General features: G+C 43.5%; 1 protein-coding gene across 2 annotated transcripts; it reads right to left on the bottom strand.

Annotated features, from left to right (window-relative positions):
- WARS2 (tryptophanyl tRNA synthetase 2, mitochondrial) lies at positions 1-26046 on the bottom strand. Of its 2 annotated transcripts, none has more exons than XM_082206136.1 (6): positions 25985-26046; positions 12018-12275; positions 5023-5103; positions 4334-4419; positions 3869-3987; positions 1-3011 (listed from the first exon to the last, which is right to left on the bottom strand). In XM_082206136.1, the coding sequence occupies exons 1-6, from the start codon at positions 26027-26029 to the stop codon at positions 2563-2565; spliced, it is 1038 nt and encodes a 345-aa protein (XP_082062262.1). In that variant the 5' UTR covers positions 26030-26046; the 3' UTR covers positions 1-2562. The 2 variants fall into 2 exon arrangements, with proteins under 2 accessions (XP_082062262.1, XP_082062263.1); XM_082206137.1 differs by lacking the exon at positions 25985-26046 and adding an exon at positions 18673-18729.
- Positions 26047-27705: the final 1659 nt, after the last annotated feature.

The raw sequence follows: 27705 nt of genomic DNA, 5'->3' as shown, positions 1-27705 counted from the left end.
TTGCATACAATTCATTATTTCTTTCAATAGTTTTACTCTACCCTCTTCTAAAGTTTTAAAGAGAATACAGCATTTGCTCTTCCTGATTCTAAATAAATTCATTCTACATCAATGCGTTATTCTCCCACCAAGCTAGCTTGGCTTGTCCATCTTTCTTATTGCTTCAAAGAGAGCCAGGCAGATGCTTCCACAACCTCCATAGTGATTTTATGTGTACAGAAGAGCCTTTGGTTGCAATATGGCATCTGGCACGAGCAGAGTAGAGCAGCCTCTCAAAAGCCACCACTTTTATCCTCCTCTTGCCCAGTGGGGAAGCATCACATTGAGCATTGCACACAAGGCATTAGGCCTATTCCTTCTGCAACCTGCGTACAATAACCATCGTCCTTCAACACTGGCCTTGTTGTCTGGAACTCATGAGACTGATTCACCCAAATATTTGGAGGGCACCAGGTTGAGAAAAGGGGCCTTAAGGCACCCAGCAGCCCACTCTTCCTACAGGCTCCTAGCATGTAGCGGCTCATAAGGTAAAGGTAAAGGTACCCCTGACCATTAGGGCCAGTCGCGGTCAACTCTGGGGTTGTGGTGCTCATCTTGCTCTATAGGCTGAGGGAGCCGGCGTTTGTCCGCAGACAGCTTCCGGGTCATGTGGCCAGCATGACTAAGCCGCTTCTGGCGAACCAGAGCAGCACACAGAAACGCCATTTACCTTCCCGTCGGAGTGGTACCTATTTATCTACTTGCACTTTGACGTGCTTTCGAAATGCTAGGTTGGCAGGAGCAGGGACTGAGCAACAGGAGCTCACCCCGTTGCAGGGATTCAAACCACCGACCTTCTGATTGGCAAAGCCCTAGGCTCTGTGGTTTAGACCACAGCGGTAGCGGCTCATAGGAGAAGCAAAACCACATCTCAAGGCTGCGCAAAAACCAGGCTGCTGGAGACTCTGGAGCAAGGCTTGAAGGTGCCTCCATTTAGAGGGGTGAGATTAATCCTGCTCAGGCCAGCACCTGAGTGAGGAGGTGCCTCTGGTGGAGAAAGGGTGGCTGCTGTTTTGGGTTCTTCTGAGAGGCCACAGCTTCTCCTACCTGTCCCTTCCCCTACTGCTTCCATTTGCCCTACAGTCATGAGCAGGACTCTACATTTTACCCACCTACATTAGAGTAGGATGGGAGCAGACAGATAGACGAACCAACAGAGGGAGAAGCTGTGGCAACTTCATTTCTCATCTTCTCTGGGTCTTCGAGGGCGCTCACACATCCTCCAGATTGTCACCCGGCACTGCTAAATGAGAGGATCTGAGTGCAAAGGGTAGAGAAGGTTGATGGTCCCACATGTGAACTCAGTAAACACTACACTTTTCTGGGACCGTGGTCTTTTGTCCACATGTTCTGTCTTGCTTGGGTACAACTTTGTTACGTGTGAAAACACAGCAACAAGCCAGTGACTCTGCTGCCAGGCTAGATCATCTATCCCTTGCACTGGATAAACTGCTTTTCAACTAAAGTCACAAACACAATCTGGAAAGTTGCAGGAATTCAGTTGGTGAGCCGTTTACGGAGTGCAAAAATCCATTATTATGTACATTTGGTACTGATACAGAAGTACAAAAAATGTGCCCACTATTTCCGTTTGGGGGGACACACGTGAAACCTCAACCTTCCCTTATCAAACATGCCAAAGCCTGGAGCCGATCCTTTCCTAGTGTATTTTGGGATGGGAGGAGTGTATTTTGTGTACATAGGGATGAATGGCATTTCCTCCATCGATGCATCTTGTAACGCAGAGATGGAATGCATTTTGTACCCACCTATCTATACGAAGGTCAGCGGTTCAAATCCCCACGACGGGGTGAGCTCCCGTTGCTCGGTCCCTGCTCCTGCCAACCTAGCAGTTCAAAAGCACATCAAAGTGCAAGTAGATAAATAGGTACTGCTCCGGCGGGAAGGTAAATGGTGTTTCCGTGCACTGCTCTGGTTCACCAGAAGCGGCTCAGTCATGCGAGATGAGCGCTGCAACCCCAGAGTCAGCCACGACTGGACCTAATGGTCAGGGGTCCATTTACCTTTATCTATACTTGAGTAGAAAATGTAATGTGAGAAAATATCTTAAGATTGCCAGAGGGACCAGCCAGAGCCAGTGGTAGGGATGACACTGGTCCCACAGACACTCTGATCAACAGTGTTCAGGTTCACAGAGGAATTACTGAGGAGTCTATACAGGCTTTGGCTGGGCATGTACCAAAGGCTGAAATTTGCACAGGTCCCTTCCAGAAAACAAACAGGTCACAGAAAAGCTGCATTTCTCATGCAGAAAGGATTTGGTTTTTTTCATCAGCTCAAATCTTTTTTTGGGCAGAGGCAAGGAGAAAAGCATTATTTAGCTCGGATGTCTGCTTATTTGGCTCTTTGCGATTTCCAAGCCTGGTCCATTTAATGTCCCTGAGGTAATGATTCAGTTACTCGTGGATCCAAAAACACAGAGGACCTCTAGAAAGACAGAGGAGTCAAGGTAACCAAGGCTGAACTCAGATTATGAAAGGCACGAGCTGCTTTTCCTTGAGGTTAATGCAATCCCACCAGTCTTTTGATTTCTGAGTATACGGGGGCTGCAAGCTCTTTGGCTTTCTGTGCTCCGGTCCATAAAACCTTCTCCAGGTAAGATCTGTCTTCTTTTAGCCTGACAAATTCACTCCTAATTGGTGCAAGTTTCTCAGTGACTGCCTCTGCTACCACTGCCTTGTAGTGAGCTGTATCAAGGCCAGTACTCTGACGTACCACCTCCTCCGTGCTGAGTCCTGTTATAGCAGAGTGAATAGCGACCAGGTTGGAGACCCCAGGGCGGTGAGCAGGGTCATAGGTCACCTCAGAGGTGCAGTCTGTGACAGCCTTACGAAATTTCAGCATTATCTCCTCGGGGCTGTCTGTTATGTTCACCGTGGCTAACTTCTGAGGGTCTGATTTGGACATCTTGGATGTGGGATCTCTGAGTGACTTGATCTTCTTTGATTCCGCTAAAATCAAGAGAAAATGCAATTACAGAAGAGAGCTCTGCAATAGAGTGACTATGAGGCTAGGCGACATATCGGGAAGTCCCGGGTTCTAATCTCAACTCTGCTATGGTTCACTAGGTGGTCTCAGACAAGCCGCTCTCTCTAAGCCTCAGCCTTTCACCTCCAATCTGCCTTATAGGGATAATACTATGATACAAACAGCTCAGTTTTGTGGGTTCGAGCCCCACAGAAGTGAGCCTTCCCTAGAACAAAGTATCAAGCCAACCAGCCTCCTCCTTCCCTACAGAAAACTGTCTTATTAGGCATCCCTGTTTTTACATATGAAAGCCCATTTTCTTAAGAGTGTCTGGAAGATGCTACGGGCACAGTGAAATGCATAATACAGTCGTACCTTGGTTGACGGATGCCTTGTGAGTCTAATGTTTTGGCTCCCTAACGCCGCAAACCCAGAAGTGAGCGTTCCGGTTTGTGAACATTCTTTGGAACCTAAACGTCCGACACGGCTTCCGATTAGCTGCAGGAGCTTCCTGAAGCCAATCAGAAGCCGCACCTTGGTTTCCAAACATTTTGGAAGTCGAACAGATTCCGTTTGACTTCCGAGGTACGACTGTATTCTAGAGGACTGCTGAAAAGGATAGGAAAAAAGGTCGGGGCAACACTTAGTACTGGAACAGCAAAGATGAAACACATGCCATACTTTTTCAAAAGCTGCATTTGACATCCCCTGTTTCCCTTTGTATTCCTTTACCTTGGCACCTGGCTAACCCCGCTCTTCTCTTTCTTCTGCAAAAGCTCCCCAAGCCAATTCACTTTACTCAACAGGCAGTCATTTGTGATAGGTTTTGTACTGTACTCACTTAGAATGGCTGTGGGCACTGGAAAGAATTCTCCATATTTTTTGTTGAAGCGTCGGGCTGTATCCTGGGTCAGCTCCAAGTGCAGGACTTGATCTTCTCCAACAGGAACATGGGTTGACCTTCCAACAGAAACAGAAAAATAGAAATGTTGTGTGGGAGAGAGAGAGATGGTTCACATCTGCTCACTCAAACTGAGCCAGAAAAAAACACAACACCATAGTTGAAGTAAACCGCTAGATTTAGCAGGTTATTCATGGATTGTCAATGACAGATTAGCTACAATCATAATGTCCACCACATAACCTGTCAGTGAGAAAGGGCCACTGATTCACTACAGAATGAAAGGACAATCTCACCACAACTAGGTTGCTCAAAAGCCACCCACTCCTGAACTATTCAGTCCCCTTGGTTATATCACAGTGGCCTTCATTTACAAGTTATGGAGCTGTGCATTCTGACGCTTACTTGTAGAGGAGAATATCTGCGGCTTGAAGAACAGGATAGGTGAACAGACCAACTGTTCCTTCATTCATCTGGCTGGCATTCTTCACCTATTTATGTGAAGAAAAAGAAGACACATAAAGGCTTAATACTTTTATTTTTTACAGTGGTGCCCCGCAAGACGAAATTAATTCGTTCCGCAAGTTTTGTCGTCTAGCGAATTTTTCGTCTTGCGAATCACGAAATCCCATAGGAATGCATTGAAAATTAATTAATGCGTTCCTATGGTCAAAAAAAGTCCAAACAAAGCCAAATTTGGTACAACAGTTTATTAACTGCTCTTTAAAGTCACACATACTGTAAAGAGCAGTTCAAAAATTGAAGGGAAAATAAATTAACTTTATAAACAAAACATGTCTTTGTTTTTAGACAAAGGAAACAAAGTCGCGAGACGTTTTCGTCTTGCGCAGCAAGCCCATAGGTGAAATTCGTCTTGCGAGGCAAATCGAAAACGGAAAAACCTTTCGTCTAGCGAGTTTTTTGTCTTGCGAGGCATTCGTCTTGCGAGGTACCACTGTATTTGAGGACAGCTACAATGAGCACAAAAGATGGCAGAAGCCAGGCAATGGCAAGGGCAGGCCTAAAGGCTTCACCTGTGTAACAGCTGAACAGGGATAGCCCACCAAGCTAAGAGAGGCTCACAGAAACCTCACCTTCCACTGTGGAAAGTGCTGCAGGCGTGGCATGCTTGTGAGACATCCCAGAATCCAGGCGAGCTCTGCATGCTCAGGCACCTGAAACAAATCGGAAAGGCAATTAATTAGGTGCAAAGGGTTCTCACAAAAGCACAGCCCCAGTAGCAGTCCCCACTTTCAAACGAAGACAGCATGTTTATGAACATATAGAGCTGTCTTTTTATGATAATGTCATGGACTGGTTGGGTGATGGCCGAGCACTCGGGGAATGCCAGAGAAGAACTGAGAGCTCTGAGTCCTTCTAACTGCTTTTTCAGGAAGCAGAACCACCAATGCCCCTTTAGCAAGCTGTTAGGGGTTGGCAGACCTTTCGAAAAGGCTTGGCGAGCCAGATTATGCCCACAGTGGCTGGCAGGTTGCAGGTCCCTGGCACAGACCATCAAAGGAAGAGCAACAAAAGACACAATTTATAGGGTCATGCAACAATCACCACTCTGGCATGACAGCATCAGTTTACATTAAAGCCCCTCTAATTTTAATCCATCAGCCAAATAAACACAGCCGTGTTAAGGGATAATAATAGACTTACTTTCCCCACTGATAAGACACTTGATTTAATAAGGATTTTAATGACTTCCATTCTTGGTGGTTTCTTATATTAAATGAGAACTCTCCAGGCAGAAGACATAACAATTCCTAATCAGACCTACTGATTACACCCCACCCCAAGCAATTTATTTATTTAGGGCATTCCTATCCAGGCTTTCTTCTATCGCAGAATTTAAGGCAACATACATGGAGCTCCAAGGTGGTCCCTCATCCAGATACTGACCAGACCCACATCTGCTTAGCTTCATCTGTGAATGCAAATGGTTCCCTTGAAATGTGGTGGACTGGAACTCACACCATCTCTGGCCATTAGCCCTGCATGCTGGCGCTGGTGGGAGCTGTAGTACACAATGTTTAGAGGGCGCCACACTCTCTGCCTTTGCACCAAGGTTGCACAGGATTTCACAAGTTAAAAGAGTGAGGAAGAGCTGCTAAGCTGGAAGTTGAGGCATAAAGCTATGGCTGTTCAAACGCCAAAAGAAGAAGAAGATGAAGAAGAAGAAGAAGAAGAAGAAGAAGAAGAAGAAGAAGAAGAAGAAGAATAGTAGTTTGGATTTGATATTCCGCTTTATTACTACCCTGAGGAGTCTCAAAGCGGCTAATATTCTCCTTTCCCTTCCTCCCCCACAACAAACACTCTGTGAGGTGAGTGGGGCTGAGAGACTTCAGAGAAGTGTGACTGGCCCAAGGTCATCCAGCAGCTGCATGTGGAGGAGCGGGGAAGCGAACCCAGTTCCCCAGATTACGAGTCCACCGCTCTTAACCGCTACACCACACTGGCTCTCTAAAATCAATACTCAAAATGTCCAGAACTGACTGATAGCACCTTCTGAAAATGACCATCTTAGAGAAGGCAAATACTGTGCAAGTTTATAATACAAACACAACACGCATGCTATCACCACCAAAGAAAACTAAGTGAACGAGAGAAAATCTCTACCTCTGTCAAGAACAATTTTCTGTATACAATCTCAAAATGTTCTATGTTTTTCTTCACTCCAGAGGAAAAAGTTATTTAAAATTGAAATTGTTCACTGAAAAATAAAGTATTGCTGAGTTATTTTTAATGGGACCAGAAATCAACATGGTTGACAAAGACTTACTTTTAGGGAACCCTACAAACCAGACATTCCTTCCCACCTCCCTTTTCCCTTGCTAGCACAGCCAGAGTTTGCAGTTAATCATGACATGGTGAATTATATGCCCCCCAAACCAGAATCAGAAATCCGTTTAAAAGCATGGTTTCCGATTCTGGTTTGCTGATTTGAACACCAGAACAAAATGCAGCTAGTATAAGGCCCAGAAACAGAAGGGCTGGTTATAAAAGAGAGAAGAGGGGGGTCGCTTGCATTGTGCTATTGGCATGTGATGGTGATGGAAGCAGCAAAGGCATATCTTTCAGGGGAAACCTTTTTACTTCTACATGACAGGACAAGTACTTAATGCACATTAACCCATGACTCTTGTAGATTAGTGGTCTAATGGGCTTTCTTGAAACCAGGACTCTATTTCCAACTTGGCAACTGTTCACTGCATGTTGCAATCAGCACTAATGATTTCCACTTTCCTCTGCCTAGAGGATCTTCCTCTCTTTAGCCCATCCTTTACCATAACGTAGAAGGTATCTACAGCCAAGAATTCGCTAATCCTCAACCAGCAACAGCCAGATGTTTTCATAGTGGTCAGAAGGATGGCAAAACCAACACCCCTGGGAATTAAATGCTAAAGTATTGTCCAGGTTGCATATGGAATGAAAAGTGGTTGATTTTCTTTTGTTTGAATCACACACTTTGCCAGTTTCCACAATGACAAATCCTAGACAACGACTGCAATTCTATGCACAGAGACTAGAATCATAGAATAGAATCATAGAATCATAGAGTTGGAATAGACCACAAGGGCCATTGAGTCCAACCCCCTGCCAAGCAGGAAACACCATCAGAGCACTCCTGACATATGGTTGTCAAGCCTCTGCTTAAAGACCTCCAAAGTAGGAGACTCCACCACACTCCTTGGCAGCAAATTCCACTGTCAAACAGCTCTTACTGTCAGGAAGTTCTTCCTAATGTTTAGGTGGAATCTTCTTTCTTGTAGTTTGGATCCATTGCTCCGTGTATGTTTCTCTGGAGCAGCAGAAAACAACCTTTCTCCCTCCTCTATATGACATCCTTTTATATATTTGAACATGGCTATCATATCACCCCTTAACCTCCTCTTCTCCAGGCTAAACATGCCCAGCTCCCTTAGCCGTTCCTCATAAGGCATCGTTTCCAGGCCTTTGACCATTTTGGTTGCCCTCCTCTGGACACGTTCCAGTTTGTCAGTGTCCTTCTTGACTAAATCCCATTATACTCAGCAGGACTTACTTCTGAGTAGACTTGCCCGGGACTACACTGCAAAAGGTGCTGCTAGCGGAATACCAACTAAACAAAACCTTTGCTAGAAACTTAGGCCAAGGCAGTGGCAGTGACGTAATAGGCAGCAACTCAGAACCTTGCGTGTCTCCTGATGGAAAAGCCTGTTTTCCGTATAGATATTATCTTTCTCAGAAAATGTTTCCTGCAGCATAGCTAAAAATATTTGGAAGAACACCAGCATTACAAATCCCTCTATTTATTGTTTCCCATAGGAAGCAAGCTATGTCCATTAGCTGATTTCCCCAAAGATGTGATCATCCAATATGTTGCATCCCTAGAGCTCTTACTGGGCAAAGTTTCTATATTTTTTGCTGGGATTCAGGTGTTCCCTTCTACTCAAGGCAGTCGCAGTTGCTCTCCTCCTCTGCAGCCCTCCATCCAGCTATTCCAGAAGTCCTCAATTTTAATCTGTCAACATATTGGGGAGGAGTCTCTTGAAAGAACTCTCTGTCTCCCTTTCCATTTACACCCAACACTATTACATGAAACTGCCATTGTTTTATTTCTCGATGAAACAAAAGTTTACTCATTTGTGAAAAAATATTTATACAGTACACTGCTATTCATTAAAAAAATATCAGAGCAGTTCATAACAATTACACCTAGCACCATACACTAAAAACCATATTAAGGAGTTAAAATCAGAACTCAGCTAACTATTGTGGAAAGAGAATTGCCTGCAAAAGCCTGACAGAAGAGAAAAGGTGATGGTGATTTGGCATATAACCAAAGGCATATACAGTTGTACCTTGGTTTTCGAACAGCTTAGTTCTCAAACGTTTTGGCTCCCGTTCGACTTTCAAGGTACGACTGTATAACCAAAACTTCTCCCCTGACAGGGTGTCTCGTATTTTAATCAATATCTTCATGTCAGCCTTAGATTCAGAGGTTTGAGAGTAATGCTTCCTGTCCTCTGCTGCTTCTTTCTGTTCGGTTGCTGTATTTCATTGTTTATTGTAATCCACCCTCGTGGTTTTTTTTCCTGGCCTCCTTTCTAAATAAGCAAATCAATGCACTGTGCCTTGAAAGATTTTAACATGTGTGTCTCACCCTTCCTGCAAGACGCTCAGGGCAGTATACATTTTACCTCCCCACAACTCTGGCCTGAGGTCAGTCACCAAGCTTCATGTGAGTTCTCAATCTAGACTGAAGCTCAACATTCGGCCCACAGCTCTGTGTGTCAGGGATGGGCAACACTTATCCAGCCTGAGAGACACATTCCCTTGTGCCTACTTCTCGGGGGGTGGAGTGGTCTGTGCTAGTGATGGGTGGGACAAATGCAAAAGTGGGCAGGGCCACTCCCACCATGTTATTGTTGGGATACTGCCAGGGAGACAAAGGCCATCATGACCCCACGTCGATTCTGGACAATCCATCGATCTCCCGTAGATACAGTATCAGTCAATTAGCAACACGAGCTTCAGAAATAGCTTGCCACATTCCAGGGCTCGTGCATGCTCTATCAGCAGAGTTCGTACAGCGAAAGAGGCACGCAGGAGAGCATATTTACAAATTTATTCAGCGTTGGTCAGAACAAAGAGAAAACATGACTGCCTGCTTCGATGTCTCAGGCACAGAGAGGAAAACGAAAGCAATGTACAAAATATAAACTTCCTGTGAACAGGAAATACGCAGACTCTGTGACTCACAAAGCCTGCTCCCTTTTAAGGTGGAACGGAAATATCCTAACAGTTATCTCACACATTCTCACATGCATTCTCCCACCTAACACACACAACGGAGACCATTCATTCCCTTACTCACAAACATCCTTACATTCCCACACAACACACATACATGCAGATTCTCACTCCCCATGCCTGCAAGAAGAATTGCTGTGTGAGGGAGATTTCTGTGGAGAATGCAGCTTGCGAGGGTTAACGCTACCACAGTAGTGGAAAGCACAGTGATGCTCACCTGACCTCCCAACAGCTGAGTCGTGCTGCTTATTGGGAAGGCGTGTGGGAGGGGCAATTTGGCAGGGAGGTCAGCATGGTGCAAACACACCAGCAGTAGCAGCAGGTTGTTTCTGCTGCAGCTGTTGCACCACTCCCAGCTCCCCGCTGCCTTGCCCCTTTCCATGCTGGTAAGCAGCAGTGACTCAGCTGCTGGGAGGCCACCACACTGTTTATCTGCTATAGTCCTCCCTCTCCAGATAATCTCCACAAAGAGCGTCCTTGCCCCATGCAGCAATTACATTTGAAAACAGCCTTCTATTAGAACTAATTTGCTATGGGGGGGGGGAGAGCTGCAGTCCCGATCGGGAGGCCCCCAGGGCCAGCAATTCCCTGCCTCTGAAAAACAATGTAGATGGGAGATGACAGTAATAGTTAAATAGAAGGTCTTATTGCGGCTGCTGAGTGATCTCATTTATCAAGCCAATTGACTGATGGTTGATGTTCGCCAACAGGAGCAAACAAGACGACTAACATTTTCCTGATGCCTGGAATCTCTCTTTGGAAGGTGACACCCTTTACCTAGAAAGTGTGCCAATTTTGCAATTTTAATTTGGACTCAGAAAGAGGAAAACTTTGCTGCTGAGTGCCAATGCAGTGGATCCCAAAGGACTCTCCTTATACATTTGTAAACAGGTAAATATTATGAATACATTGTTAAGTTCTAAAATAAAATAAAAGTTTTGAAACATTATGGCAATATGTTTATTGGCTGATTGGCTTATTGGCTGATCTGTTTATTCTCTAGTGTATAACATCTTTTGGCTGAATTAGGCTAGATGTTCTCCATTTAGTAGAGTCCTTTGTGTCCCATATAAGTTAACTTTCCTTCCCTCTCTTATAACGCAATACATTTAATATGAAATCAAATGTTGCAGGGTTTTTGTTCTGATGTATTTTAGTTGTATCCTTTATTGGTTTTATTCAGGGGTGTTGGGTCAGTTCTTTGAACCATGATTATTATTTATTGCATTTATTACGTTTGTACCCTTTTCTTCCTCCCAAAGGGGTCCAGGGCGGTAAACATTAAATGGTTAAAGGAGATCAAGTTTTAAAAACGCATATTTAAAACATTTAAAAACAGTTCAAACCCATTCAAAACATTTAGAACACCTAAAACCTTTTAAAAGCAATCACATACCATTCCGTTATTAATTTTGCAGCTGTTAGAAATGGTTATGGTTGTTGTAAATCCACACTAAGAACTAAGAGTGTCCAAGGAATTAAATAAACAAAAACTAGCAAATGGGGAGTTATGCAAATTTGCCAATGTGCTTTCTTGTGTTTAATAACCTCTCTTCATTCATACCCTCTTCCCTCGCTCTCTCACTTTCTCATTCACATACTACTCATGCAGACAGACTCACATGCTGTTCAGACATCTGATCAACACTCAATGGTACTGCTGACTTTGTTCCACTCTTTCCATTAACATCTGTCCCTAAGCTCTGGATGCCGACTTTTCAACGAAACGAAACAAAACAGTCAGAGCGCCCTTACACATCCTGTTAATTCATCAGCAACTGAGCCAATGGAGTTCTCTCACAGAAGGTCTCATTTCAAAATAGAGCTGGCAGGCTCCTCTCGCCGGTTAAGGCAGGGAGGTTCTCAAAATTATAACCTGCATCTAGCCCAGATCAGATCAGAAGAATCTCTATTTGCATCAGCCACTAGCCATAGCAATAAAATAAAATAAAATAGACTGAGGACAGAGGTAAAAAGTTAACTATACAAAATACATTTTGGAGGTTTACATCAATAATCAAATAATATACCCCAGATTTTCCCCTTTTGTATAAAGGGCACAAGATGGGGTGGGGGGAGGAAATTCTGCAAAACTATTAAGTTCTGTGATTTAACCTCACATCTCATTTATCTATTGACCACAGTAGGTATCCTCAAAAATTATCCAAACCTGGCTTTGACTTCTAAAGCACATATATAGATAATAACCGTGTGTGTGTGTGTGTCTCTAAGTGGAGCTATGCTCTGTCCACTGAAATCAGATGCAGAAGCAGAGGGAGATACTAACCTGGGATTGTTGGAAAATGACACACTTCTGCGGACTGATGCCACAGGCAAGGAGAACAGCAGTGACGTCTAAGATGCTTGTGCGTAAAACTGTTGGTTCCCTTGGTATGGTGAGGGAGTGGAGGTCCACAATGCTGTACAATACGGAGCTGCTTTCTTCCTGTAGCTTCACCCAGCTTGTGATAGCGCCAAGGTAGTTTCCCAGATGAGGGATCCCGGTTGGTTGAATCCCAGAGAAAATCCTTTTGAGACCTTTATTCTGGAGCCAAGCCATAATGGAATTAATCATTAGCGTAGCAAACAACCACAGGGAACCAAACAATATGAAAGTTCCCAGGTACATAACTGCAACTTTCTGTGCAAACACATAGGACAAATACAGGCAGTAGGGATATTTGAGCATACGGTAAACTCTACAATTACTCTGTCACAGCACTTTGGGGGCTCATGGGCTGTCCATTTCAAAAGGACTCTGATTACGCAGCTTTTAAATTGGATTGTGCCCTAGGAGCTCAATCTTCCACAATTTGACAGAGTTGTGATATATTATTCTAATGCAGTCATTTTTAATTATTCATAATAATAGGTAAAGGTAAAGGGGTCGTGACTGACTCTGGGGTTGCAGCGTTCATCTTGCTTTATTGGCCAAGGGAGCCGGCGTACAGCTTCCGGGTCATGTGGCCAACCAGAGAAGCACACGGAAACGCCGTTTACCTTCCCACCAGAGTGGTACCTATTTATCTACTTGCACTTTGACGTGCTTTCGAACTGCTGGGTTGGCAGGAGCAGGGACTGAGCAACAGGAGCTCGCCCCGCCATGGGGATTCGAACTGCCAACCTTCTGATTGGCAAGTCCTAGGCTCTGTGGTTTAACCCACAGCGCCACCCGCATCCCTAATAATATTAATATTAATAATAATAATAATAATAATAATAATAATAATAGACAAACAGTTGAAAATTGCTGGGGATCTTGGCAATCTACCTTTTAGTGATGAGCAAGTGGTTAATAAAAATGTCAATGGTTTGTGCAAGCAAAAAATAAAAATAAGTGATTTACAAGTGATACAGATTTATAGTGTGGATGGGCCACCTCTTAATCCTGCACACTTCTTCCCCCAAATAGTCTTTTACTGGAACCCACAACCTTCATCACCAACTGAAACAAAGCCTTATTAAGTGCATCTGTACGTGCTTATTTCTGTATCTTGTTTACCTGCGTAACCCCTCCCTCTAATTTTAGACTGTGAGATCCTTCATCAACATCCTTTTTTTTTTTTTTACTTTTGTTATTTTGTAAAACATCATGACAGCACTGTAATAACTTGCACATTATGGTTTTTTAAAAAACATTTTTTTAAAAAAACAACAACCTCCCAGTCAGCTTTACGTGATGAAGATTTGTGTTTTTGTTAAACCAACTGCTGGACTGGTGGGAAAAGAAACAAAATTGCAAGCCTTAACTATAACGAATATAAACCACTGCTGTTTCTCAGTGGAAGACTGGAAGTTTGCTACAATACCAGTTACGTACTGCTATTTGAAGACTGCAAATCTAAGCATGGTTACTTGTGTGTGTAAGCCTTGCTGAAGATGGTGGAAATTTCCTCTGAGTAAGAATTCACCGTATCAGGTTATACACTTCAAAAACAGCTGAAGAGATTGTTCGGCTAAAACCTTCATAGAAAACAGTTGACGCTCAAGAAAGAATGTTGTCATGTCCTCAAAAAACTGTAATGGCAGTATCGTTATTTCCAGCTCTGGTTATTCAATTTCTTTTTGCTAGTCCTCCCTTTCTCTGTATGCCAGAATGTTTTTCGGATATTCACCATCTCCCTTATTCCCACGGGAGACAAATATTCTTGTTGACTCAAGAACGAAACTCTAAAGTATAGCTGTCCAAACAGTTACATTATTCAGTAAGGTGGGTTTTTTATTTATATATATAAAAAGCAAAACCAAACCCCGAGATATAACTTGGTATTCGTCTTTTTTAAGAATCCGCTTAAATCATCAATCATAAGTGAGCTCTGACAGATTGATCTCTAAAAAGGAAAGCAACTTTCTGGGTGGCCCATTTAACTTTACTTTCCGCTTTCAATTGTTAACCAAAGCTCATGTTCAAATGCAAGACTTCTTCTTCCAAGACTGTTTCTCCAAAAACAAAAGGGCTGATACACAAAACTGCACCCCAGTGTCATATTCACCTCCTCCGTAATGGATAGTAAAAAAAAAATTCTCCACATTTGTCTAACATCATCACCCTGCTGTGTTGCATTCCCCATATGTGGCAGCCAATGTTGTGGAATAGGAGTGGAAAAAAGCACAAATTATATCAGGACAGAGGGCATACCGTATTTTTTCCGTCTATAAGATGCCCCCTATTTTGAGGGACTCAGATTTAAGAAAATCCACCCTTGGCACTATCTATGTATAAGACGCCTCCTAATTTTGGACATTATTTTTTTGGGGGGAAACCTAGTCTTATACATGGAAAAAGACGTTATTTTACTTGATGCTACGAAGAAAGGGTACCCTTGCTTCTGCTCATAATCCTACCCTTAAGAGGTGCCTCAGGACACACCATCAAATTCGTATTTACTTATGCCATGCCACCAGCAGCTTTTGAAACCCTCCCAGTTTCAGAAGTAATCTGCCATGCGGAGTAGTGGGCAGTTGCTGGAGTGGCTGTGGTTCAGCAGCGAAGCACACACACTTTGCATTCAGAAGATGCTGGGTTCAGTCCCAGATATCTCCAGTTAAAAGGGTCACAGAATCAGAGAGAGAAGAGGCAGGGAGAGACCCTCTGACAGAGACCCTGGATAGTCAGCAACGGTCAGAAGAGACATCGCTGAACTTGATGAATCAATAGCCCGACTCAGTAAAAGGCATCTTTGTGTGGTAGACACATGCCTTCTTTCCTAACAGAAAAATGCTGGGTGTTTTTTTTTGTGTGTTTTTTAAAGGGAAACCTACTATCTTGAAGAAAACAGCAAGGTTTCCTTAACATGCAGAACACTTGCAATTTGCTAATTAAAGGTGTAGTATGATGTGAAGCGGAAAAGGAGTGATCACATTAAGTGCACAATCAAACACTACACCTCGAATACCGTGACCCATTAGGGATACTTCAGCAATAACAAAAATATATCACTTCGAGTGAGTTCATAGAGAAACAACTGAAATGATTAAATGCCTGGAAACAACTATTTTTTTGTTGTTGTTGAGGGGGAAGAGAGATTGAAAGAATCACATATGCACAGTTTAGTTAAAATTAGAACATTTGCTTTCTTCCATCCTAAGCTTGCCAGAGTCTGGTCTATTCCACTTCAAACACTCCTCAACAACAATACCCTGTAATCAACTGGAAATAATTTTTATTAAAAATATTTTCCATGTGCGGATGTTTAAAGCTGGGAAGAGGTGAAGTCACTATTAGGGATTCTAACTGAGAATTTTATTTTCGCTATAACGTCCTCCAAATAACCATCACTATCTTGGCCCCGATTCTCTGCATCGGAGAAACAATTCACTCATTCAGTCATTAAGAGCTGTAGCAGAGAAAGCTCATAAGCCCAAGTAGGAACACGCATGATATTTACAATACATCTGTCTCCAAGGTGCCTCATCTTCCCACAAACCCGCTGTATCCTTTATAAAAATACTGAGCTCAAATTGGATACGGATGAAGGAAATTACATATGCTCCAACACAGTACAACTGTACTGTTATCTGACTGTAGATAAAACTTTATAAGGATAAAAGAAAGCATAAGCTAAGAAATTACTTTGTTATATCCACAAAATGTTAACAAAATATTATGTCAGCAGATAATGAAAGCCTCTTAGAAAAATAAATGGCAGTGATAAAGCGGTGGGTTTTTTTTTATAGAGTAACCATTCATCAAACGGGAACCAAGAGCTTGAATGACACACTGTCTGATTAACAGTGCAATCCTACACGTGTCTACTCAGATTTCTCTCATACTTTCAGGTGAGTGGGCATAAACTCCAGCCTCAGAGGTTCAAGTAGTGGAATTCAATAAACAGGTTGTGCATTTCAAAAAGAGCAATACCACATTAACTCCCAATGGTCAGAGTAGCTAGTGACAAAATTGATGGAACTGGATTCAAAACTTAACTTTAAATTACAAATACGGGTGGAACATTTTAAATATTGAAGTGTTTGACACATGCTATAGCACGGGGGAGATGAAATGAATCATGCAGGAAAGAAATATAAACAGATTAACAAATCGCCCCATTACAATTGTGTAATGAGGGGAATATAAGTGGTAGATTATTGATAGTTTTGGCAAAACGATGCAATAATGAAGTTTTTCCTTGTGCTGATGGTTTTTAAAATGCTTATAACGCTTCAGTTATTATTGCACAATATTTTTCTGGATTTGATACCTCATTAATAATAAAATACGAGTTGCACAAAGCGTTTCATTTCAACTTAAAATAATATTCATTAAAAATAAGAATTCTGAAATCATGGTGCTAAAAGCCACACTGCCCTGCTACAGGCTTCGCTCACTGTTTATTCACCCTGCAAGAGTCATAAGGCAACATAGCAGGGAGTTCAGTCTGGTGTCATGAAATCATAGGGCTGGAATGTGCTTGACTGAAATGTTGAGGTCAGGACATCAGAGCCACATGCTCAAAAGATCTGGAGTTAGTAAAGGATTAAAAAGAGAGAGAAAGAGTATGTTTCTCAAGAGTTCCCAATGGGCAGAAATATAAGCCACAGGAGATGCCAACTCAGAATACAGCCACTCAGGAATTACATTTCTGTCCAGAGAAAAAATCCCTTAGCATCACAGAATTCTGCATAGTACAGTTTTGTGACCAGTCTTAAAAGACCTCAACCTTTGCTGGAAACAAGGGCATAAGATCCTATATAAGAGCAACAAATTCATTATCTGAGTGCAGATCGTGATATAGGCAAAAGGGCACCAGCCACTTACAAGATCAACAGGCTTGGGAAAACCTCAAAGCTTTGCAGAATTACATATATGCAGAATAAAAGAACCCTAGAAGAGAGGGGAGAGATGTGAAACAGCCTACTGAGGAGGGTTGAGAATGCCTGGTAGGAATGGAAGGCTGACTGGAAGATGTGGAAAGGGAGCTGGAAAACAAATGGAAGAGAAATGTAATGGAGTATCATTAACGGTGGTCTGGCTGGCTGGCTGGCTGGAACCCTGACCACTCTGCACAACAATACAGTGGTACCTCAGGTTACAGACGCTTCAGGTTACAGACTCCGCTAACCCAGAAATAGTACCTCGGGTCAAGAACTTTGCTTCAGGATGAGAACAGAAATTGCGCCACAGTGGCACCGCAGCAGCAGGAAGCCCCATTAGCTAAAGCGGTACTTCACATTAAGAACAGTTTCAGGTTAAGAGCGGACCTCCAGAACGAATTAAGTTCTTAACCAGAGGTACCACGGTATTTTGTTGCAGGTTCCACTTGTATATGTCATGAGCTCCACAACATAATTCTGTAGAGTGAGGAAAAGTGGTTTCTAGAAGACACCAGTAAGCCTCACTTCCATTGTACGACAGTCCTCAGGTGTGGTGCGCCAGTTGTTTTTACTGGATGGTTTCCCAGTCCTTGTACTGGGCTTCCAACTCTGCTTTTTTAACTGGATCAGCTTCTGAGCTATTAAGAATTTAACACAGAAATTTGGCACCTGACACTTTCCCCTCTATGTTTTCCACACGAAGAAAGCTTTGCCTGCTGACATTTTTGAATCACAGTAGATACAAGCACAGAAACAGGGGGGTGGAACAGGTGTCAACTATACTATTGCCTTTGCACATTTCTTATTTATTCATCTTTACAAGCAATATAAAAAAATGGTGTGGAATTTAGTTGGGAATAATCAAAAGATCTAACATACAGATTTTGAGAACCTTAGTATTACTAGGCAGCTATAGCAATAGGGCCATTAACGAGCAGATTAAACAAATTGTTCCAATCTTTCCCCCCCTTTTCTTTTTGAAATCGTGTTATGAAATACAGCTATGGTGCACTTGCTGCTAACTGTGAAGTTAAGTCAGCGTTAGCTGGCTCTGAAGCCTTTTTCTTTGGACGTGTTTGCACTTTGGAGTAGAAGATTCCAGTTTACAGATCTACCCATCTGTTTAAAGAGAGCAGGTAAGGAAACGATAAGGTCGCAAAGCTAATTTTAAATACAGGTGTGTTTGTGTGTGCACGCTCATATGTATGCAAGCGAGCAGGAGAGAGAAAGAACGCAGGAAGAGAGGAGCGGATCGCTGCTGACATGTGCGACAAGAAAGATTGATGGTTTCCCTCTCTAGTTTTCCCCACTGTGAAGGCACACAGGGGGTGGGGAAGGGGACGAAGAAGCCGCTGCGCCAGCGACAAAGCAAGCTGCTCCGCTTATACCACTTGAGCCCTGATTAATGAGGCGGCAGCAACTCAGGAAATGGAGAAGGATCATGCTTAGACTTCCCCCTTATTGTTACTTAGCTATAATTTGAGCCACAGAGTTCCACATGTTTTTAGTTGGTTTGCTAGTTATGAATTTCCAAATCAGTCAGACAAAGAGAAACTGCCATGAGACCGAAAGAAAGAGCGCGTTGGGGGGGGGGGGAGAGAGAAAGAAACCTGTGTGCAAACTCTTACCTTGAACTGAAGAACGTGAAGTCTGGATGTGCTAGCAAACATAGGGGTTGTAAGCCAGTGCTACTCAGAGCAGACCCGCTGAAATTAACGAATGCAAGTTAGTTGTGTCCATGCATTTCAATGGGCCTTCTCTGAGTAGAACTAGGTTTGAATGCAGCCTGCAGCTCAAGTAAATCACGCACACAAGCTCAGCATATATTATACCTGAGAATAAGGCTGCAATCTTAACTCCACTTACCCATCGAATTCAGTAGGACTGACATAGAAGGTTAGGATTGCACGGTAAGTCAATGGGACTTACTTTTGAGTAGATTTCTTTAGGACTGCATTGTTAAATCTATTTAAACTTGTCAGTTAACTGCATCAAATACCCATTAGCACTATTAAGTCAGGGAAATAATAATAGAAATAATATTTGTAATATTTATAAAACATTTGTATTCTTGCTTATTTTAAACCCTATTTTATACACAATCTCAACAGAAGCTCTGGGCAATTCACATATTACAGTGCAGTAGTTTAAACCCATGTAAAAAACACTTTATACAGATTGTGAAGACTGAGAGCAAAGAACAAGGAAAAGTGATACTAGATCAGCAACCTCCAATATTTCCCTGGCACCATTTCAAAATTTTACCATATGCTTAGGTAATATTCTCCCCCTCCTCTGCACATTCCTCCTTTTTTTCTCCTCTTTTCTCTTCTGCCCTTCTCTTCTAAACAAGCAAACAAATTAAAATAGTGGTGATACCACTGATAAGACCCAGCTTAAGAAGTGTGACCCATTTTGTGGGTTCCAACACACTAAAGGGGAATTCACAAAAATACATAAATCTCCTAATAGAGCCTAGAGAATCCTATCCCTGTATAAATATATAAAGCCTGTATCTGCATGTGGAGAACGCTCCAATTTCTTAACTCCCTTCATGTAAGATTTCCAGAAGCCATCAGCTGCCTGCAGTGGATAAAATGATTTTAAAAGGCACTTCAAAGTAAGTGGTGCTGAACTAAATGGGATTTTCTTCAGAGTGAACATGCGAAGGATTACACTGTAAATGGACATTTGGTTAAATTCAGAAACGCTGTACTTATGTCTATCTGTTTCTTACACATGCCTACAAACCACTCAAAATAATTTGGAAATTACAGCAAAATCTTCTACATGCACATCTTTAACAATGGTTTAAACTTCATCTACATCTGAAACTAGAAATACTGTTTGGAAGTGTGAACCAACTAAGTTTTAAGGAGGAAATATACTCCCTGGCAAGTTATTCTGAGAAATGTCTCAGAAGCTTTATTCACTTTTTCTGTACCCATTATTAAACATTTTCAAACTACAGAATCAGTGACTTAAAGGTAGTGCAGAATGCAGCAACCACTTTTCAACAGGGTGATTCTCTGGAACAGGACACACTGTGTTCCTATTGCCATTCATGAACAATTCTGATTGTTTTAAACTATACTTTCTAGAACACTTTGGGACTTACCATTATAGCAAATAGGCCAACTGCTTGATGGTAGCCTCTGTACCACCAAGGTTTGATTAGCAAGGGCTTTCATTTTCAGTGACTTTGAAACTCCCTTCCCCAACAACATGTTTGACGAAGCCCAAATCTGAGCATTTTCCAGCAGGCATGCAAGCACAGAAACATCTGCTTGCCAGAGAAATCTAGGAAGTTATGCAAACAACGGGACACCAAACTTTATCAATATTTTATATATTTTTATTTTAGATCCTGGCAGCTGCTGCACAATGGAAGACAGAGGACTTCAACAGCCTTTTGGCTTTACACATGGGTGTGAGAAAACACCAGAAATTTAATTTTCATTGATAAACATTTTGCTTTCAAGCCACTTGGTATGCTAAGAAAAAGGGATTTAGAGTGGGGAATATCAAACACTTTGGTACTGCGTCACTATAAACCCAGATGTTTCCTTGATATTTGTAGATGAGAAAACTAGCAATAAGTGTTTAGGACTAGGAGTGAAAGATTAGGCACACTTACATGGAATTAAGTCCTATAAAAATAAATGACTCATTTCTATGCACATTTATGTGGGATTAGGATGCAAGACGCTCACTGGAAGGACAGATCGTGAAGCTGAGGCTCCAGTACTTTGGCCACCTCATGAGAAGAGAAGACTCCCTGGAAAAGAACCTGATGCTGGGAAAGATGGAGGGCACAAGGAGAAGGGGACGACAGAGGACGAGATGGTTGGATAGTGTTCTCGAAGCTACCAGCGGGAGGCAGTGGAAGACAGGAGTGCCTGGCGTGCTCTGGTCCAGGGGGTCACAGAGTCGGACACGACTAAACAACAACAACAACAACAACAGGATGCAAGACTACTAAAGGCTTATGTTTGAATCTGCCAATCTCGAACCTGACCACTACTCCTTTCCTCCACTGCTGAAACCTTGTCCTATAAGTTCTGCGAGGAACATTTTTAACATAATGGCAACCTAATAGTTACTGCTAAGATACCGTCAGGGGCTGAAGCAGAGCAACTGCCTTCCCTGTTTGACACATTCAACATTTCACGGATCTATGGAGCCACTTTTGCTTCAACTGAGTTGTCTTCTGAAAATGCATAAACTACCACCTGATTTTTGGCTTGCCCCATTTTGCTTCCAAAATGACAAGCATAACATGACTTGAAGCTCAGTATTAAAAGAGAGAGGTGGATTGGGGTCCTGCAACTAAAGTTGTGTCCAATGTGTTCCAAGCCCCTTAATAGGAGTGCTCTTGTTCAGAAATTGACCGCTGCAAAAAAGGAACCTTGTAATTTAAGACTCATAGGGGTAGGAGGTTTCAGGAGTTTAGAGTGGGAGGATACTGCTATTTATTTTTCTACACCCCACCAAACAAACTCTTCCCCCAATGTGCTACGAAGTACCAGATGACTCATGTTCGTGACTGGCTGATATTCGTAAAACTTAGTACTTTATAGCACATGTAGCGGGTGTTTCTGGCAAATAAGAATACTGCTGAATACATACTGCTAAAACTACCACAAACAGCATGCAGGGAGAGGTTTTTTAAATCCTTGGTGCACAGATCCCTTTACTTGTAATTCTCACTTCAGAATCACTATACAGTGGTACCTCGGGTTACATACGCTTCAGGTTACATACGCTTCAGGTTACATACGCTTCAGGTTACAGACTCCGCTAACTCAGAAATAGTGCTTCAGGTTAAGAAATTTGCTTCAGGATGAGAACAGAAATTGTGCTCCGGCGGTGCAGCGGCAGCAGGAGGCCCCATTAGCTAAAGTGGTGCTTCAGGTTAAGAACAGTTTCAGGTTAAGTACGGACCTCCAGAACGAATTAAGTACTTAACCCGAGGTACCACTGTACTTACCAAAAGCTATTCTTTCTAATTCTTTCTCTTCCCCACCCAACAGGCCACAGGTCAGCTGCCCTCAATGTTCTGTAGGTCCTGGAAACTCATAAGCCCTTGTTAGGCCATTGCTAGGGTTTCTTTCTCTTTTCAAACTAATTCTGTGTACCCGGGGAGTCCCCTGACTGTGTTGCAACCACTACCTTATCTTTTAGAGGATGCTTCACTCCCAAATCGACAGGCACCCAACTACTCGCTTCGTATCACAAGGAACAAATGAAGAATCACAGCAAAATATCACAGCGTATTCTAACCACAAAGAGGAGTGTTCCTGTTCAGGACACAGTCAACGTAGAGCAGAAACCTTGTTTGGTGCTCATACCTGCAATCCCAAAGATTGCAGTTAGGGATAATTAAGCCCCTTGTTTTTGCCAATATTGGACAAAATAGTCATTTTTTTCTATATAAGTTTCCGTATGGTGTAAGAGGCCCCTCAGGGTATCTGCAAAGCTTTGGAACCAATGCCACCAACACCTTGCCCCTGAAATGCCCAATTTTGAAGCTTCCTGTCTGCTACCACCAGCAACAAAACAATAGGTAAAGCTTGGTAGCTGGAGTGCAGCTGGGCTTCTGATCTCCACTCCAAAGACACTTCTCTGATAGAAAAGAGGCACTAATGAGCCATCCTAATACTCTCCAGTCATCCCTGGCATTGAGACTAATTAAAAACAGCACCATGTTGTTGTTGTTGTTGTTGTTAATTAATTAAATTTGTATACCAATTTTTTATTCAAAGGTCTCAAGGCAGTTCAGAGGATAAAAGTACAAGATAAAAACACAAATTTGGCTGATGTTGTTTGTGCAGTTTTTAAAAAGCCAGGTGGCAACCTTGCAGCCTGTATTCTGTGAGCAGATGAGAGACAGAGGACTTGGAGGGAAAAGGGAATGCTAGCAGTCTGTACTCAGGCAGCCACTAGCTGTTGAATGGACAAGAAGAAGAGAAAGGATGCTTAGGCATTTAGACTTACAGGCACCAAAGTTAGTTTTGCAAATCCCTTACGATGGGCTCTTTCATGCAATGCTCTTAATGTTCTTTCATAGAATCATAGAACTGGAAAGGACCACGACGGTCATTTAGTCCAAACCCCTGTAATTTGCTTAGTAAGTACAACCCCTGCACAACTGCACCCTTATATACAGGAGACACTCTGAACAGTCAGAAGGAACTGTTGTTACTGTTTACTTCCACTACCACCACCATCGCCAATCTACCAAAAACTGTCAGGAATAAATTGCTAGCATCTGTCTGTTTCAAGAGACATTGGCGTGCACCTCTGGGGATGAACTCAAACCCCTGTGTTAGCATCACAAGCCTTGGCAATGTTGTATGGAGGTACTGGGCTGCTCAGATGATAAAAGTGGCTGGGGAGCCACCCAGAGTGGCTGGGGAAACCCAGCCAGATGGGCGGGGTATAAATAAATTATTATTATTATTATTATTATTATTATTATTATTATTATTATTGAGACCCTGCTTACAAAATGAGGTTATCCACCGTTGGGCAGTTCTCTATTAACATAGATGTCTATGAAACTCCGCTCCAACTACACATGGCCGAGGGTGGGGAGGAAGGGGGTCCCTAACAGGAGACCAGAAGCCCCTCACACAAAATAATAATAAAACCCTGTCAGCAGAGCATGAGGCTCTTAATGTCGGGGTCATGGGTTTGAGCCTCACCTTGGGCTAAAATATTCCTCCTCCCTTGCAGAGGGTGGGACCAGATGACCTTCATAATAATAATAATAATAATAATAATAATAATAATAATATCTTTATTGTCATTGCCCCCATCGGGGACAACGAAATCACTTGACTGCTCCATAAAAACACTAATTAAACAATACAGTATAATACATCAAGGGAGATTAGATGACTTTCAAAGTCCGGGCTTCCCATTCAGGGCCGAGATCGCTCTGGAGAAGAAGCTGTTCTTAAGACGGCTCATTCTTGTCTTCATCGTCCTGTATCTCCGTCCCGACGGCAGGAGCTCGAAGAGACAGTGACCAGGATGCAATGGATCTTTTACTATGTCCAGTGCCTTCCTATGGCACCTTGTGGCATAAATCTGCTCTAAGGTGGAGAGTGGGCAGCCAACAATGCTCTCTGCTGCCTTAACAACCCTGCACAACCCCATCCTGTCCTGGGCAGTACAGCTTCCGTACTTCAGGGTCCATTAAAGGTAAAGGTAAAGGTACCCCTGCCCGAACGGGCCAGTCTTGACAGACTCTGGGGTTTGTGCGCCCATCTCACATCTATTGGCCGGGGGCCAGCGCTGTCCGCAGACACTTCCGGGTCACGTGGCCAGCGTGACAACGCTGCTCTGGCGAGCCAGAGCCGCACACGGAACGCCGTTTACCTTCCCGCTGGTAAGCGGTACCTATTTATCTACTTGCCCCCGGGGGTGCTTTCGAACTGCTAGGTGGGCAGGCGCTGGGACCGAGCAGCGGGAGCGCACCCCGCCGCGGGGATTCGAACCGCCGACCTTTCGATCGGCAAGCCCTAGGCACTGAGGCTTTAGCCCACAGCGCCACCCGCGTCCCCTCAGGGTCCATTACAATGCTACAATTCTGTGATTCTACACAGTAGATTAAGGGGGCGGGGGAGAGAGAGAGAACATTTTATTTTTCTCTGTACCATGTATACCACTTTACGACTTGCAAGCATGGAACCTGGGGGACCAGGGTTTGAATCCCACTCAGCTATGAAGTTCACTTAATGACTTTGGGCCAGTCACCATCTCTTAGCTACCTAGCCTCACAGGCTTGTTGTGAGTATTAAAAGGAATAGGAGAGCCATGTACGCCACCTCGAGCTCCCTGGAAGGAAAATGTGGTATAAAAATATTATACACACAGAGACAGAGGTACACACACTCTTTTTCATTTTCCACGTGACACAACCTTGATGGCAGAAAGTGAGGAATAATTAAAGAACCTTTTAAGGAGGGTGAAAGAGGAGAGCGCAAAATATGGTCTGAAGCTCAACATCAAAAAAATGAAGATCATGGCCACTGGGCCCATCACCTCCTGGCAAGTAGAAAGGGAAGAAATGGAGGGATTTTACCTTCTTGGGCTCCATGATCACAGCAGATGGTGACAGCAGTCACGAAATTAAAAGACGCCTGCTCCTTGGGAGAAAGGCGATGGCAAACCTAGACAGCATCTTACAAAATAGAGACATCACCTTGCCAACAAAGGTCCGTATAGTAAAAGCTATGGTTTCCCCAGTAGTGATGTATGGAAGTGAGAGCTGGACCATAAGGAAGGCTGATCGCTGAAGAATTTATGCTTTTGAATTCTGGTGCTGAAGAAGACTCTTGAGAGTCCCATGGACTGCAAGAAGATCAAACCTCTCCATTCTTAAGGAAATCAGCCCTGAGTGCTCACTGGAAGGACAGATCCTGAAGCTGAGACTCCAATACTTTGGCCACCTCATGAGAAGAGAAGACTCCCTGGAAAAGACCCTGATGTTGGGGAAGATGGAGGGCACAAGGAGAAGGGCACGCCAGAGGACGAGATGGTGGGACAGTGTTCTCGAAGCTACCAGCATGAGTTTGACCAAACTGCGGGAGGCAGTGGAAGACAGGAGTGCCTGGCATGCTCTGGTCCAGGGGGTCACAAAGAGTCGGACACGACTAAACAACAACAACTACCCCACCCTGACTCTAAGGCGGCGACTCGCCCACTTTCGCCACGCAAGCACCGCGGCCGCGTGGCGGGATTCGAACCCAGAACACCGCCCCCAACCTCGATCGCACTTTCGCCACAGCGGCTCCCGGTGCCGGAAAACGCAGCCATGGGGGGCAGGACACGCGACAGCCGCCCCTCGGACCCCGCCTTTCGCTCCCTCCAAGAAGGGGCCGCGACCCGGAGCGCCGTTCCTCCCTCCCTGCGCTTCCTGAGCCCCGTTACCTGCAGGAGGTGAAGCGCCCGGACGGAGGAACTGGGCGCCGCCATGTTGGAAAGGTGGGGACGGTCACGTGACGCCGCGCGTGCGCACTAGGTCATTCGTGCCTCCGCCTCTGCCGCGCTCCCCCCCCCCGGGCTGAGATTCTGCAGCGCAGCGGGAATATTTCCGCCCTGAGATCAAAGAATCTCGTGCATCTGCCGACTAAGCTATTTCATCAGTTTTGAGGGCTGACTGCCTTGGCCTCCATTTGAAACAACAACAACAACAACAACAACAATAATAATAATATGGATTGTTTATTTTTTTTAAAAAAAAATTAGATTTTACAAAATATAGAAAAAATACAAAGACAAGGACAAAAAGAAAAAAAACACAAAATAATACTACAAAGTACAACAATACACACATTAAGCATAGTAAAAAGAAAAAGCACATATAAGAAAAACACAAAATTTCTTCTTTCTTAATTTTAGATCTTAAATTCACATATTCTCCTGACTTCCTCGCTTCCCCCGTTCTTGTATCCCTTTTCAAAATTAGTTCAGCAAATTCATAGCCCATTAATTTATCTGTTGTTGGTTTAATCTTAGATTTTATCTTGTTACTAGAACCCCCGCAATTCATTTCAATGTCATCAACATTCAGAAATTTTACAATATTTCTGCAAATAGATTTTAAATTTCCCCCAATCTTCTTCCACTGACTCTTCTCCCTGGTCTCAGATTCTGCCAGTCATCTCCGCCATCTCCATGTAAATAATATGGATTGTTTAACGCCTATGTTGCACACATCTCCCTATTGTCTCGCCATCAGTTCTCCAAGTTTCTGTAGTGCTTTAAAAACCTGCTTTGCCCAGAGCTGGAATTAAAGCTGACTTGATCATACCCACCTTCAGTTCTCTTGCCTATCTATAGTATATATACACGCACACATATGTGTGTGTGTGTGTATCTACACAGAGTGAGAGATACACACACTTTTTCATTATATATATCGAGTTTGGATGCTCCCCCATTCCGAAAAACAAAACCCCCTGCCCATAGAAAGCTAGCATGTTAGAGTAAAAGAAGAAGAACCCCGACAGAAAGTAAAGTTTCTGTTACTTAGATCATTTTACAAAAAGTTTTTTATATAGAGAAAAACACAAGATGGATTTAGATGGTATCGAAAAGTTATCAATGAAGATGGCAGGTGATTGTGATCAAGGAGGGTTGCCCTGGTATCTTCCTGCCTAACTTTCAAAAAAGGGTCTGATCAGGAGATCTCAACCGATGGGAGAAAAAACGGGGAAAGAGTTCAGTCCAAACCGATCATTCAGAATATTGCCTAATGAAATCTAAGTTTCCCCCTCCCCTCTGCAGAAACTGAGAATGTGGAGTATAAAAAGTGACAGATCATGCAATCTGATTTGTGGACTGGGTCACCTTGTGCAATCTGGTGTAAAGGTAAAGGGACCCCTGACCATTAGGTCCAGTCGTGACCGACTCTGGGGTTGCGGCGCTCATCTTGCTTTATTGGCCGAGGGAGCCGGCGTACAGCTTCCGGGTCATGTGGCCAGCATGACTAAGCCGCTTCTGGCGAAACAGAGCAGTGCACGGAAACGCCATTTACCTTCCCCCCGGAGTGGTACCTATTTATCTACTTGCACTTTGACATGCTTTCGAACTGCTAGGTTGGCAGGAGCAGGGACTGAGCAACAGGAGCTCACCCCGTCGAGGGGATT

Source organism: Podarcis vaucheri, assembly GCF_965113315.1.
Source record: "Podarcis vaucheri genome assembly, chromosome: 17".
In the NCBI taxonomy this organism is placed as follows: Eukaryota; Metazoa; Chordata; class Lepidosauria; order Squamata; family Lacertidae; genus Podarcis; species Podarcis vaucheri.
This window is presented reverse-complemented; position numbering and strand designations above follow the sequence as displayed.